The following is a 12,517-nucleotide window of genomic DNA, read 5'->3' as shown; positions in this document are numbered from 1 at the left end:
TTTTGCCGATCCTACCCAAAACAAAAGGGAACCACAATCGCTACTCAGCAAGTCTGCTTATAGCCCAGCGGGCCACACACAGACAGCATGTGTCTATGGCATTCTGGTCTTTGCAGAAGCCAACACAGGAATGTCGAACGGCGATTCCTTGTAATCATGGACCTCTGTGGGGAAACAAATTACAAACTGTTACCCTCGCTATATCATTTAGTGTGCCCTGGATTGGCCTCGTTGTGTTCAGCTAATGAATTTAGCGCTAACTGTTTTATCACGGCTTCCAGCTGAGTAAACAGTTTACATCTCTGCCATGGCATTAAGCTGGATCCCAGCGAGCTAAGCCCACCCATCACTCCTGCTCATTGTGGGCAGTTGTGATAGCCAGCTGACGGCAGCAAGAGAAGACCACATGACGGCACACCCCTCGAGACTGCCCCTCGCTTGGCCCTGCAGCATGAAACTGGCACTAAGTAAAGATACTGCTGCGTGCCCGTTGTTTGTCAGAACTAGCAGTTATTAATTTTGTGCTCCAGTGTCTATTAAAACTAACAATAGCAAGATGGGCGTTTCACGGCTGATCTGCATGATGCTGAGCCTAATCTTATGAAAGATTGAGAACCGACTGTGGGTTTTATTTTTTAATTCAAATAAAATTCTATTAATAGTTAGGTGGACTTCATTTATGACACTCAAAACATACTTTCAGTCTTTATGTGTTTCCTAACCACAAAAATCAAAGACTTGAATCACACTTAAGATTGGTAATGCTGTATATGCTACCAATAAGTCTATCAGCATGCCTCAACTAATCCTTTCAAGCTGGTGGTATACTGACACGTTTGTGTGCCGGTGGGCAGCACTAACTCAATCACTTCCTGTTTTGTAGAAAAACAATCAATGCGAAAGATCTGTATGACCTTTTGAAATGAATTATGGAGGTGCGTATGTTTTATGAAAGCTGCAGCAGTATATTTTTTATCCTCTCTGGGGTAAAGGAGTTCAAAACACAATACTGAAACATTCAGCACTTCGACAGCTTTAATATGACACATTAACGTTGCTGACGTTTGGTTTTAATGTGACGATCAGTTGATTCATAAAAAAAGCGTATTTTCTGAAAACGGTACCGCAATCATATGGTGACGGATTAATGTTGGTTAGAAAGAATTAGGACGAACATGTATTTGGACTTTTCAAGTTATACATAGAAGCCAGTTTATATGTAAAGTGTGAGGCTGGGCGAAACACTGCACACTTTAGTCAAGCTGTCAGGCGGCATAAACACAAATCAGTGTCTGAACAAAGAAGTATTTGAAGCATTGCCGCCACTGTGTTTTGACTGTTGTGCCCTCAAGAGACACACCGTATCATATATGGTTCAGCTACCAGCGTATACGCTCTGGTTTACTCTTTCCTTTCCCCTCTTTTAAAAATAGCAGCCATATCCTGTATACTGTCAACCTGAAAGCTGCCCGAGGAGCAGGTGTGAAGATGAAATGACATTGCTGAATGTGCTCTCCTAAAGTCAGACCCATTAGTCTCCCAAAATTCATCTCTCACCATTTTACTGAGATCTCCAGAATATTAAGACGTGTATGTCTTCATGGAGACAATTCTTTGTGTTTGGTCAACGTCAAACATATTTTAAGATGAATTTTTGACATTTCTTTCCTTTATTTGATCAGCGCAGAAAAGATGTGGGGGAAGAGAAGAGAATGACGTGCAGCCGGGAGTCGAGCTGGGGAGTCGCCTACTAAGGCCATTTTAGCCCATTTGGTTCGGGTGACTCAATGACTCAATGTGAGACAATTTGCTGTGTTCTTGGTATAGCAGTTTTCTTTTTAAGCCGTCTTAGTTGTGCTCACCTCGGTTAACTATTTTCTGGGGATTATTTCTGTGATTTTAAATCTAAAAAGTGTTTGATTTTCAGTCTTAAACACCACGGTTGTTGTTGGTTCCCCGCGCTGTCAGGCGACTCATCATTACTGCTTCGTCATTATCATGAGGAAATGCACAACCTCAGTTTAAATTTGCAATTATACATCTTCGACTCTGTTCAGAAACATTCCTTGAGCAACTCCTTAGCTCCTTGAGATAAATGCTGTGTCTCATGAACTTGGAACACATCACTTATATCCCCTTAACTCGGATAGTTCTGGTCTGCTTCCCGTCTGCTGTTTACCCCCGAGAGGTCAGAACCCTCCACTGCTCCCCAGAAGAACCAGCATCTCCCGGCCATCAACACGGCTTTTAATACCCGCGCCAGTGTTGAGGTGACAGCCTAGCTGTCTCCTTGGCAGATACCTCGGGGTTAGTGTTTAAACAGGTTCATGTGGCTTAATGTGTGACAGACTGAGATTAGTTTACACACCAGTGCTTTGCTGAGCTTCGTGGCTACTCGTGGCAGTGCTGCTGCGGGTTAAGTCAGAGAAGTGGATCGGGAATGTTTCTAGCCTAAAGGGATGATTAAAGACATGTTGGCAAACGCACGCTGTGGGAAACTGCTAACTAGGCAGAAAATTAACAAGAGAACATGTGGACTTTGTGGCAATTAACCATTAATAAAAGAAAACTTGCAAAACGATCACATTTCAACTTTCATCTGGGATCTGTTGTGGAGCTTTCAATCGAGTCACAGGATCCTAATTAGGAAATGAAGTCTGCTCAATTTTCATGAAAATATAGACGTTCCAATTAGATTTTTTTCAGAGCATTTTAAAGACTTCCAGTCCACATTAAAAGTTGAGTTAGTACAAATTCAGCTGCTGAAAGTTCAAGAGTGCTCTAAGAATATTGAGGTCAGTAATGAGGCGAGTTTGTAATCATTTTTCTTCTTCTTCTGTTACATTATGAAAATTATGACGTGACACAGAAGCACAAATGTCATAGTAATAAGATTATTTTTTAAACTTGAACACTTGTCAGTATCAATGTAATATTTCCTCAGTTTGAATATGACCAGATGTGGTGCCTTCACTGACAAAAGGGCCACACAGAAACAACAAAAAAAGTGCTGTACCAGTCAGGTTTTATCATTTGATAGTGCTCACATTTACAGTGAACCTGATACAGTAGGACGGTGATGTTCGTGTAGCTTGTTGTCATGGAGTCTTTAGAAACTCTTGTTATTTGCTTCGAGAATGCTGATCTTGCTGATTGCACGGAGCCAGGCGTCCGTTTGCAGTCCCTCTCTTGTCCTTAAGTTTCAGCCTCGCCCCGCTTCTCTTTACACCCGATCACTTTTTCACTTGCCCTTTTCAACTCTGCGGCGTCTACTCTTTGCCATATCCATCTGTCTCGTGCTCTGTCAGTCGGTCCCGTCTTGATTTTTGTCTCCATCTCGTTGTTTTCCAGGTTTCATTTGGCTGCAACACGAGGACACCTGGACTGTCTGAACCTCATCCTGGGACACAATGTTGATATCACTGCAAGCGATGCCACTGGTGAGTTCAGGTTGGATAAAAGCAGCAACTGGAGCTGCATTCGTAGTTTGCTTTTAATATTTTGGACACATCCATGAGATCAGTTAGACTTACTCCAAAATTCAAAAGAAGAAAGTAGTCGTTATCATACAATTCAACAACACCACAGGCCACAAGTGTTTCATTATGACTGTGACAACCTATGAAGTCTTTTCAAAGAGTTTGCGTTTTGGTTTTGTCTGATGATGAAAGATAAACCAGACTGTGCAGCTTGGGCTCACACACAGTAGATGACATTTCCACCTCGTCACATTTTCAGCTAAGGTGCTCTGTGCCACATTTCCTGTTTTAATGATGGAGCTGAGTATGTGTGAAGCATAAAGCTGGTCTCATGAGTCGTCTGTTTGTATCACTTTACTACTGCTCAGTTGCAAATATCTTCATTTTCTTCATTAAGACTGCATGTATAATTATATGTGAAATCAGACAAGGCAGTTATTCATAAACAATTTAAAGAAACTATTCAAGATATAGAAACAAGAAGCTGTTGTTGCACTAATGAACAGTCTTCTAGGTCTAATTTGGTGTCAATTTCTTGCATTTTTAGCTCAATGTTTTCATTTTCATGTCATCCATGTCAGGCTACCGTACTGCAGGTTCTTCATAAGAATTGCATGACTAACTAATGGATAATATATTGGTTAAATAAAATGTTATACATGAATAAAATTAAGTTATTTAACGACAATTCAAAAGTCAGGCAGCCATAAAAAGATGAAGAAGTAGCTGAAGAGATCAATTAATGACTAGCAAGTTTAGTTTCAGAAATATTACTGTCACGTTGTAGTGACAGGACTGTAATGGAATTTATTATTAAAAACTGGGAGAGTAATACATACTGTATTCTATAAAGTGTAGTATTACGGTTTTCCTTGGTTATATGATGCAACTGTACAGACTCTATTCATATAATACAACATAATTTATAGCAAGCTGCAACTCAACAATAGACTCGTTAGGATTATAACCCATTATATGTAAATCCAGTAAACTTTAAGATGCACGTCGAGTCGTACATCCACCACGGGGATAGTTGCACGGTGTAACGTGGCTCTAAAAATACATATGGGGTAAATATGAATGTAGTTCATTCCCTAATGGCTGCATTTATCGTTTTCAGGTAAAAACGCTCTTCATCTTGCTTCAAGGAACGGACACTCTCTGTGTGTGCAGAAACTCCTGCAGGTAAAGTGCACGTCTCTTATTTGGTGCTTAGTGAGTTTTTTTTGCTGCTCATGTTGGTGTGTTGTGTATCTACACACTCCTGTATTTCTGTTTCGTGGAGCCGCTTCCCTTTCTGCCCCTTAAATAATTATTGGCAAACAGCTGTGGCAATAATCGGTCAACAGCGGGCCCCGTGGAGCCACTGTGCCCCCACTGGAGGATTTATGTGTTTACGATGAGGAGGCTTTCTCTGCGACATTGTGCCCTCACAGTGTTGTAGTGCGCCCCCGCCCCATCTCTCTCATGGCAATGATCTAATGGAGGTCGCGGCTGTTGGCAGGGGGTTGTCAGCGGCGTTGAAAAAGCCGACCCTCCTGCAAACCTGCCGTCCATTCTTAGTGCCGTCATCACACCAGACATAGCAGTTGGACGCCAACACCCACCACCTCCACTATCTCCCTCCGTCAGCCCCAACCCTCAAGGTATAGGATATCCCCCCCATCCCCATCCCCACCCGTGCTCTACCGTCAGCTCCCGTTGCTGCTCTAACACCCCCCCTCCACCACCCCTTCCCCTCCTCTTCGCTGTCATTTGAGTGTGCAGCTCATTTTTGGCCCCTGTTGCTGGAGAGAGTTGGGTTTTTTTAGTGGGGGCACAGAGCTTTGCTGGCAAGCTTACCCAGCAACATCAGGCCCCCTGTTAGCATTGAGTCCTCAAGGCTTTCATAGCAGGCCCTCATCACCACAGTGGTACAGCCGCTGGTGTCCAACCAGCTGACTGAGTGTGTAGAGATGTCACGAGCATATCAGCACAGCGCCACTTATCCTAGTATGACCTGCCTGCTGTTGCCTCTCAGGTTCCCCTACTAACCACTGGTTGTAAATTATGTTTTTGATGACATTTTCTTTCACAACAACAATATTGAAACATATTGAAAGCAATTTTTCTTAATAATTACTGACATTCAGGTGTAGATTGACTTTGAGTTTTTGTTTTGGAATAATTGTCAACATTTTGGTTTTGTCACACCATCGGTGTTTGCCGTAGGTTGAGAATTTACTTGTGGTGGTGGGCGGCAACGCACCTCTTATCGGTACCGAGGCTTATTGATACTCTTTATCTTAATAAAGACGTATGGAGATCTGACAAAAGTCAACAGTATTTTATCAGTTCTTTTTTTGGCTGAATATACTTCTTGCGTTTCCTGTATATACAGCGAGGGAGGAACAGGGTTGGATATTTTAAAGATTTTAATGAAACTGTGGTTGAGTTTGTAACATAGACTGTAATGCAGATAGTCAACCACCACTATTAGGAGTAACTAAACAAAATCTATATCCAGTAATTTCATTATTTTCCTGGACCACCACAACTACGATTGAGGCCCTTCAGTTTTGATGGCACAGTGCTGTGATATTCTACTACATGAAGACTGATCCATATTAGTAGACGTGTGATGTGGTTTCTCTGAATCAGTTTTTTCAGGACAGATTAGGGTTCATTGTTCCATATTTTCAATTTTATTTTCATAATACATCTTTTCAAAATACAAGTATCGATTTTCTTGATATATTTCAGACCACAGGAATCCGGAGATATTTTTGCACTAATAAAATAATTTGTTAAAATTCACCACGTTGTGTTGGTTATTTAACAGCACAACTGTCCATTTGGAAATGTGGACCTACAAGGAAGAACCGCTCTACATGATGCTGGTAAGATTCAACTCCACTTTACTCTACTCTAGTGTTGACTCGACTGTATTGTAATATCATGCTTAGTACACACTAAAACTGACTGTGTTCTAATGTAATCTGATTATGATTCTGCTGTAATCTACTACAACTGATAGCACTCTACTCTACTGCCACTGACTGTATTCTACTTCAGTGGATGTGCTCGTGTTTCTTGGTGGTAAATAGCATGAAATGATCGCAGTTGTCTCGACTCTCTTTCTCCACAGTCATGGCAGGCTGCTCCTCCAGTGTGAAACTTCTCTGTGACAGCGGGGCTTCTGTGAATGCCAGTGATTTTGTGAGAATTGATATTCCATTTCATTTCACACAGTGTATAAATAGCCAAAGCCATTTTTTTCCCCCCTCGTGTTCAGTAGTCATTGTAGAAGAGCAGATTTGTCTGCTTGCTCCTAAAATCATGTCACCCTGCTAATGGAAATCATTAACTGCATGTATAGTCAGTTAGAAGAGCACAGCATTCTTCACCTAATATGAACTCCTACCACATGAATAAATGCTTTCTGCATTCGGCTGAGCCTTTCAGGTGAGAGACGCATTGATGCTTTGAATTTCACTGCATACATCTGTATTGTGTGACAACTATGATTTTTTTTTTTTTTTAATGTGTTTGTATGTATTTATGTGTGCATGTTTTTTTGTTTTTTTTTTTCCAGGATGGCAGGACACCTCTGGTGCTTGCAACCCAGATGTGTCATCCACGCATTTGTCAGCTGCTGCTGGAGCGAGGGGCCGATATCACCGTCCGGGACAAACAAAACAAGTGAGAGACAGCAGTCCTCATAGTGTTTGTCTTTGACAGCATCGGCAGGCATAGTTTTTTTTTTTTGATAATTGAAAATCCAGGTTGTTCACAAATGGCAGCTCCTGTCAGGTTAAGAAATAGGCCAGGTGTCTATTGCAGTGACAGTTCTTGTGATAGTCCAGCTAAATGTTGTATATACAGTGCTAGCTACAAACATTTATCAGAAATGAATTTCAGCAACATACCTGGCAACGGGGGATTGAACAAACCTTTTACCAAAGCCAGGGTAAGGCAGCACATCGATACAAGTAAAAGTTGAAAATGTAAAAAAAAACCCCACATAATTTAAAAGATGTCATGATACATTTAATACATTTGTATATCTGCTTCCAAATATGAAATCTTCATACATCAGTGTGTATGCCTGCTGTGCTGAAGTCCTGGGCTGTGTTTCAATTCGTGTACTACTGTTAGTACACCTACATGTTTGTAAACTTACATGCAGTACACTTACTTGCATGAATTTCGACACGGTAATTCTGTCTCAAATGTTACATTGCCATTCTCCATGTTTCACAGATCGGATCAGATTCTTTCACTGGAAGTCAAAGTCAATTTTATTGTCAATTCGCCAGATGTACAAGACATACGGAGAGATTGATGTATTGTTTCTCACAGTCCCATGTTGTGCAAAATATAAAGATGAAACAAGAAAAGTATAAATATGTTACAATAAAAACAGACAATAACCAGTGTGTGTATATATATATGTACAACGTAGTGCAAATACGCATCCATAGTGCAAAAGTTCAGACTTTATGGGGCAAGGGGGAGAGAGGGGATGCAGTAAGCGCAATGTGAAGGCAGTAACACTTCTTATTTAAACCAAAAAGTTCTGCTTTGTTCTCATCTGTCCAAAAAACGTTTTTCCAGCAGCCCTCTGGCTCGTCCTTGTGATCTTTAGCGAAGACAGGTAGAAATGTTGTTTTTTGAGAGCAGTGGACTTTCTCTTGCAACCCTGCAAACCTTTGTTCTTCAGTGTTCTGCTGATGGTCGATTAATGAACATGAACTTTATCCAATGTGAAAGAGGTCTTCAGTTGCTTAGAAGGTAGCCTGGTTTCCATTATGACCTCGCAGAATATTAACTCAAAGTGATCTTTGTTTGTCGACTCTCCTGGGGAGAGTAACAGTGGCTGGGAATTTCTACCATTTATACACAATCTGTCTGACTGGATTGTTGTAGTCCAAACTCTTTAGAGGTGGTTTTGTAAGCTTTTCCAGCCTCATGAGAATCAGCAACTCTTTTTGAATAAATAGATTATGAATCGAGGAAAAACAAAGGAGTGCCTGACGCTGTCTTACATTACTATTTAATACAAGTTTTGCCTGACTTATTTAAAATGGTTTCTCGGCTGCATTTGTATCATAAAGCAAAAACAATCCTTTAAAATGCAAAAACAACTCGATACGATAAGAAAATCAGGACAAAATAATCACCACAGCTCATCTACGACAGCAATGAATTATTCAGAGATAGTTAAACGAAACACATGTTGAATTGTTGTTGTTTATTTACATGTTTTTTAACAGCCTCATAATCAATGACTCAATGGTTACAAAGCTTGTTTGTTCTCTTGCTCTTGCTGTCTTTGTGGACTCCTTCAGGACAGTGCTGATTCTGGGCTGTGAGTACGGCTGTAAGGATGCAGTGGAGGTGCTGCTGAAGGGTGGTGTTGATGTGAAGGCGGTTGACGGCTTGGGGCATGACGCATTTCATTACGCTCGCCAAAGCAAGAACCCGGAGCTCGTTGCGATGGTCAAAACTTACCTGGACAAAGCCACCAGAGGTCAGAGGGCAGAACATTAAAGAATCTTGTAGCCATTTGTTTGGAATAAATTCAAGAGAGCATAATTAACACGGCCATTAATGGCAACCATGACTTGTCCTTCGTTTCCTTTGAACTTGTTATCAGTGAACACTGTTCTGTAAACACACCTGTTTTTATCAAATCTTCATATCAAATAGGAGGAAAAATTAATCTCAATTTGCTGTTTTATCATTTTGTTACAGACAAAGAAGTTGCAAAGATAGAACAGTGGAAGCGACAGGTGAGCAGCAGCGTTCAGTCGACTGGCTCACATGATCCATTAAACCTCATCAGTGTAATGAAGAGCATCTGTTATTCTGCATACTAGTTGACATGTTTTAGAAGACCTTCGTGTGTACATATAGCATTATGGAATACAATAGAATAACATCCGTGTAGTCACTTTGTCATTTTTAGCAAAGGGACAAACAAAGGTCAGAGCTGCTTGCGTCTTAAAGCACTCGTTGACATGAACTCTGAATCATTTCTGTCAGAAAAGTTATTTGACAGAGTTCAGAAAATAAATGTTGAAAAACATCCTCTTTTCCTGTGTTTTCTTTCAATGTTTCCTCATTTCAAATCCTTTTCTTTGACTCTGTGCAGCCTTTTCATGGTTCAGTCTCGACACTGCTGCTCAGTTGCACATGACTGCCATCTAGTGATAATAAATGACAGTTGTTTCACGCGTTCAATGCCTAATGTAATGTTGCATCTTGTCTCCTCAGCATTCGGTGGAGAGATCAGAGGCTGCTGAGGCTAACAGAAGGGATCAGATCATCATATATGTAAGTGCTGTATAACTTCAGCTTCCTTTTGCTGCACAGATATACATTCACTTTGCTTCTCTAATACAAATGAACAACTTTGACAACATTACAGTCTGTTTGCTTCAATTCCTCGTGTTCAAGGTTGAAATAAATCACCAAGACAGACATAATTTATGAAGTACTGATGCATTTAGCGGTTTTATTTTGATAGGTTGAAGTTTTTATGGTTATGTGTGTGTTTGTAGGATCTGGAGAGGCAGAATGAGACCCTTCAGGAAAGTCTGAGGAAGTACCAGCAGGAGCAGAAAGCTCTGGTTGATAAGGTCAACATGCTGCAGCAACAGCTCACACAGGTCAGTCTACTCAACAGCACAATAAACACACCAAGCATCCGAGTCCTTTTATTCAGTGCACATGTTAATAGATCTCAGGGTTTAGGTGAATATTATACATGATATCATATTATTCTTATGTTATATAATATAATATAGAAAGTGTATTCATAAAATCAAAGTAAAGTTGCACTGTAATAGCTTTATATCACAGTGCCAGGTTCTGCTAATAAGGGATTCATAAATGTAAAATCATTTTCCAACCACAGGAGTTCCTCTCAGAAAAAGCTTTTAATCCTGATCGCTCATGTCAAAGATTGTTGACTTAGTTTGAGATGTTATATTCAGTGATCTTAATAGGTTCCTTACTGTAAGCTGCCAGAACAAGTCTCATCAACAGGAGAATGAGTGAATTTAATTAAATGAACTTTATTGATGCGTGGTCTATTATTAATCCCTGAATTGACTGGAAATGTAATCCTTTTTCATCTGCAGGAACAAATGGCCGTTGAAGACACTGAAAAAGAGGTATGAAACCGAAATTATCCCTCGGACATGCTTTCATCTATAAATTTGATTTGAAGAATCTTAGACTGGAAACATGCAGCAATAAATATACTCAAAAAGAAAACAAAACATAAAGGCAGCCATCATGAATGCAGTGTGGAAACAGTCTGAGGTCAGAACACCTCATTTCTAAATATAAGAGCAAATAAAAGACTACAAAAGGTGTATAAGGTTGATCTTGGTGTTTTATTAGGTAGGTAGGTAGGTAGGTATTTACCTTATTAATCCCCGAGGGGAATTTTTTTTTAATTTTTTTTTAATTTTTTTTAACGTGTAAAGGTACAGACAGTCTAAACTGGATGACATACCTTCAAGGTCCATGTATTCACTGATCATATTCACTTGAGTTCAACAGCATTTAAAAATGTTATAATTTTACAGAACAAATCTAAAAGAAAAAAGTTAGCTTCACTGTCTTGGTCCTGTTGAAAGAAATGAAAATCCCCAAAATCCCCACAGATGTCTTCTTCTGTGTTGTGCATGTACAATGTGTGCTTTTGTTTGTTTTATGAATGAGGTAAAGTTGCTGCTTGTGAAGTGATGTGAGCAGTAATATCTGGGAGGCAGATTTTAATGCCTAAGGCTCTTCTCTTCATGATTTATCAAAATTGCTGTGAAGCTGCACCTTCATGTAAAGAAACTGCTACTGAAAGTATTACATTTTGTTTCGTGTTCAAAAAAGTGAGAACTCCTCTTCCATTCAGGCTGCAGATGCCAAGTTGTCTTTTGCCTTTAACTAACTTGAGGAGATTAACACTGAAACTTGAATGAACTTGAAACAACAGTGACAAAACAACAAACCATAAAACGCTGAATAAATTAGCAGCTAGCTGACATCCAAAAGAAACCAGAACAGATCACATTATGTGTGAGATGTATAGAGTTTGAGAAGTCCTCGTCAGATGGTTTGTGGCGGGCATTTTCTGAGCATGTCTCGAATCTGTAACAATAGTGATTTGTATAAGACCTAAATGTGTTTTGTATCGATTCAATTAAAGTGTACGTATTCATTTTTGATGAAATACGGACTGTAAACTGATTTTGGAAGTGAACCCAGACCCCCGCTGTAGTTGCCATCATTCAATCAGTCACTCATTCATTTGACTGTATCCTGTTGTTGTTTGACTCATTCATTCCTTTTCTCTCGAATGAATCAGAAGGAGCATCTGAAGGTGTTATTGAGCACCAAAGAAAGAGAGGATGGAGCTCGAGGCCCGGAGACGGTCAAGGTCCAGCTCCGGAGCACTTTGGTCAGTGACATTTTTTACATATTTGATTTCTGCTCCGAGGTTATAACGCTCAGGCAAATTAATACATTTAAGATCATTTTTTTTGGAGTCGTAGTTTCACTTCAAAGTTCTTTCCACTTTAACATGTACATTCAGGTGTAGCTAATAAATTAAGTGCGTCTACTTTGAAACATGGTGAACAATACAGCATGGTTTTGGAAAAAAAAAATCTGTGTTTCTTAAAACTTTCTGTAAAGTGTTAGAATGATTATTTTATGACTTTTAAATGTCAGTTGAACTGTTTGTGATACATCTGTATTTCTATATGTTTTTACAGGGGGAGTACTCTGGCCAGTCTGTTATCAAAGGTTAGCTTCTTTCTGTGTTTTTGGATCATAAAGAAAAAGTTGAAACCATAATAACAACATGTTGTGTGCTGTTGTTTCGCAGGTAAAGAAAACATCTTGGTCAAACAAGCTCACAGCCTGGAATCTGACCACGTATGTGTTTTCTTTGTTTTTGTTTTTCCTGTGGACCAGTTTCATATGATGTTCAAAATACAGTGTTTGTAGTTTGTATCTAAGAAGTCTGAGGTAACAATGATGTGTTT

General features: G+C 39.8%; 1 protein-coding gene across 3 annotated transcripts in view; it reads left to right on the top strand.

Annotated features, from left to right (window-relative positions):
* The window catches only part of uacab (uveal autoantigen with coiled-coil domains and ankyrin repeats b), a 44,787-nt gene that overhangs the window by 23,832 nt on the left and 8,438 nt on the right, over nucleotides 1-12,517 (top strand). For all 3 annotated transcript variants that reach the window (XM_069705664.1, XM_069705662.1, XM_069705663.1), the window contains exons 3-15: nucleotides 3,352-3,440; nucleotides 4,600-4,664; nucleotides 6,301-6,358; nucleotides 6,607-6,677; nucleotides 7,054-7,160; nucleotides 8,810-8,991; nucleotides 9,216-9,253; nucleotides 9,738-9,797; nucleotides 10,025-10,132; nucleotides 10,607-10,639; nucleotides 11,836-11,928; nucleotides 12,245-12,275; nucleotides 12,358-12,407. In XM_069705664.1, coding sequence (XP_069561765.1) covers nucleotides 3,352-3,440; nucleotides 4,600-4,664; nucleotides 6,301-6,358; nucleotides 6,607-6,677; nucleotides 7,054-7,160; nucleotides 8,810-8,991; nucleotides 9,216-9,253; nucleotides 9,738-9,797; nucleotides 10,025-10,132; nucleotides 10,607-10,639; nucleotides 11,836-11,928; nucleotides 12,245-12,275; nucleotides 12,358-12,407 — 985 coding nt within the window. The remainder of the gene's footprint in view (nucleotides 1-3,351; nucleotides 3,441-4,599; nucleotides 4,665-6,300; nucleotides 6,359-6,606; nucleotides 6,678-7,053; nucleotides 7,161-8,809; nucleotides 8,992-9,215; nucleotides 9,254-9,737; nucleotides 9,798-10,024; nucleotides 10,133-10,606; nucleotides 10,640-11,835; nucleotides 11,929-12,244; nucleotides 12,276-12,357; nucleotides 12,408-12,517) is intronic.

Source organism: Brachyistius frenatus, unplaced genomic scaffold (genome assembly GCF_029030835.1).
Source record: "Brachyistius frenatus isolate BFR_SWC_R1_liver_20210118 unplaced genomic scaffold, ASM2903083v1 Contig_58, whole genome shotgun sequence".
Taxonomy (NCBI): Eukaryota; Metazoa; Chordata; class Actinopteri; family Embiotocidae; genus Brachyistius; species Brachyistius frenatus.
This window is presented reverse-complemented; position numbering and strand designations above follow the sequence as displayed.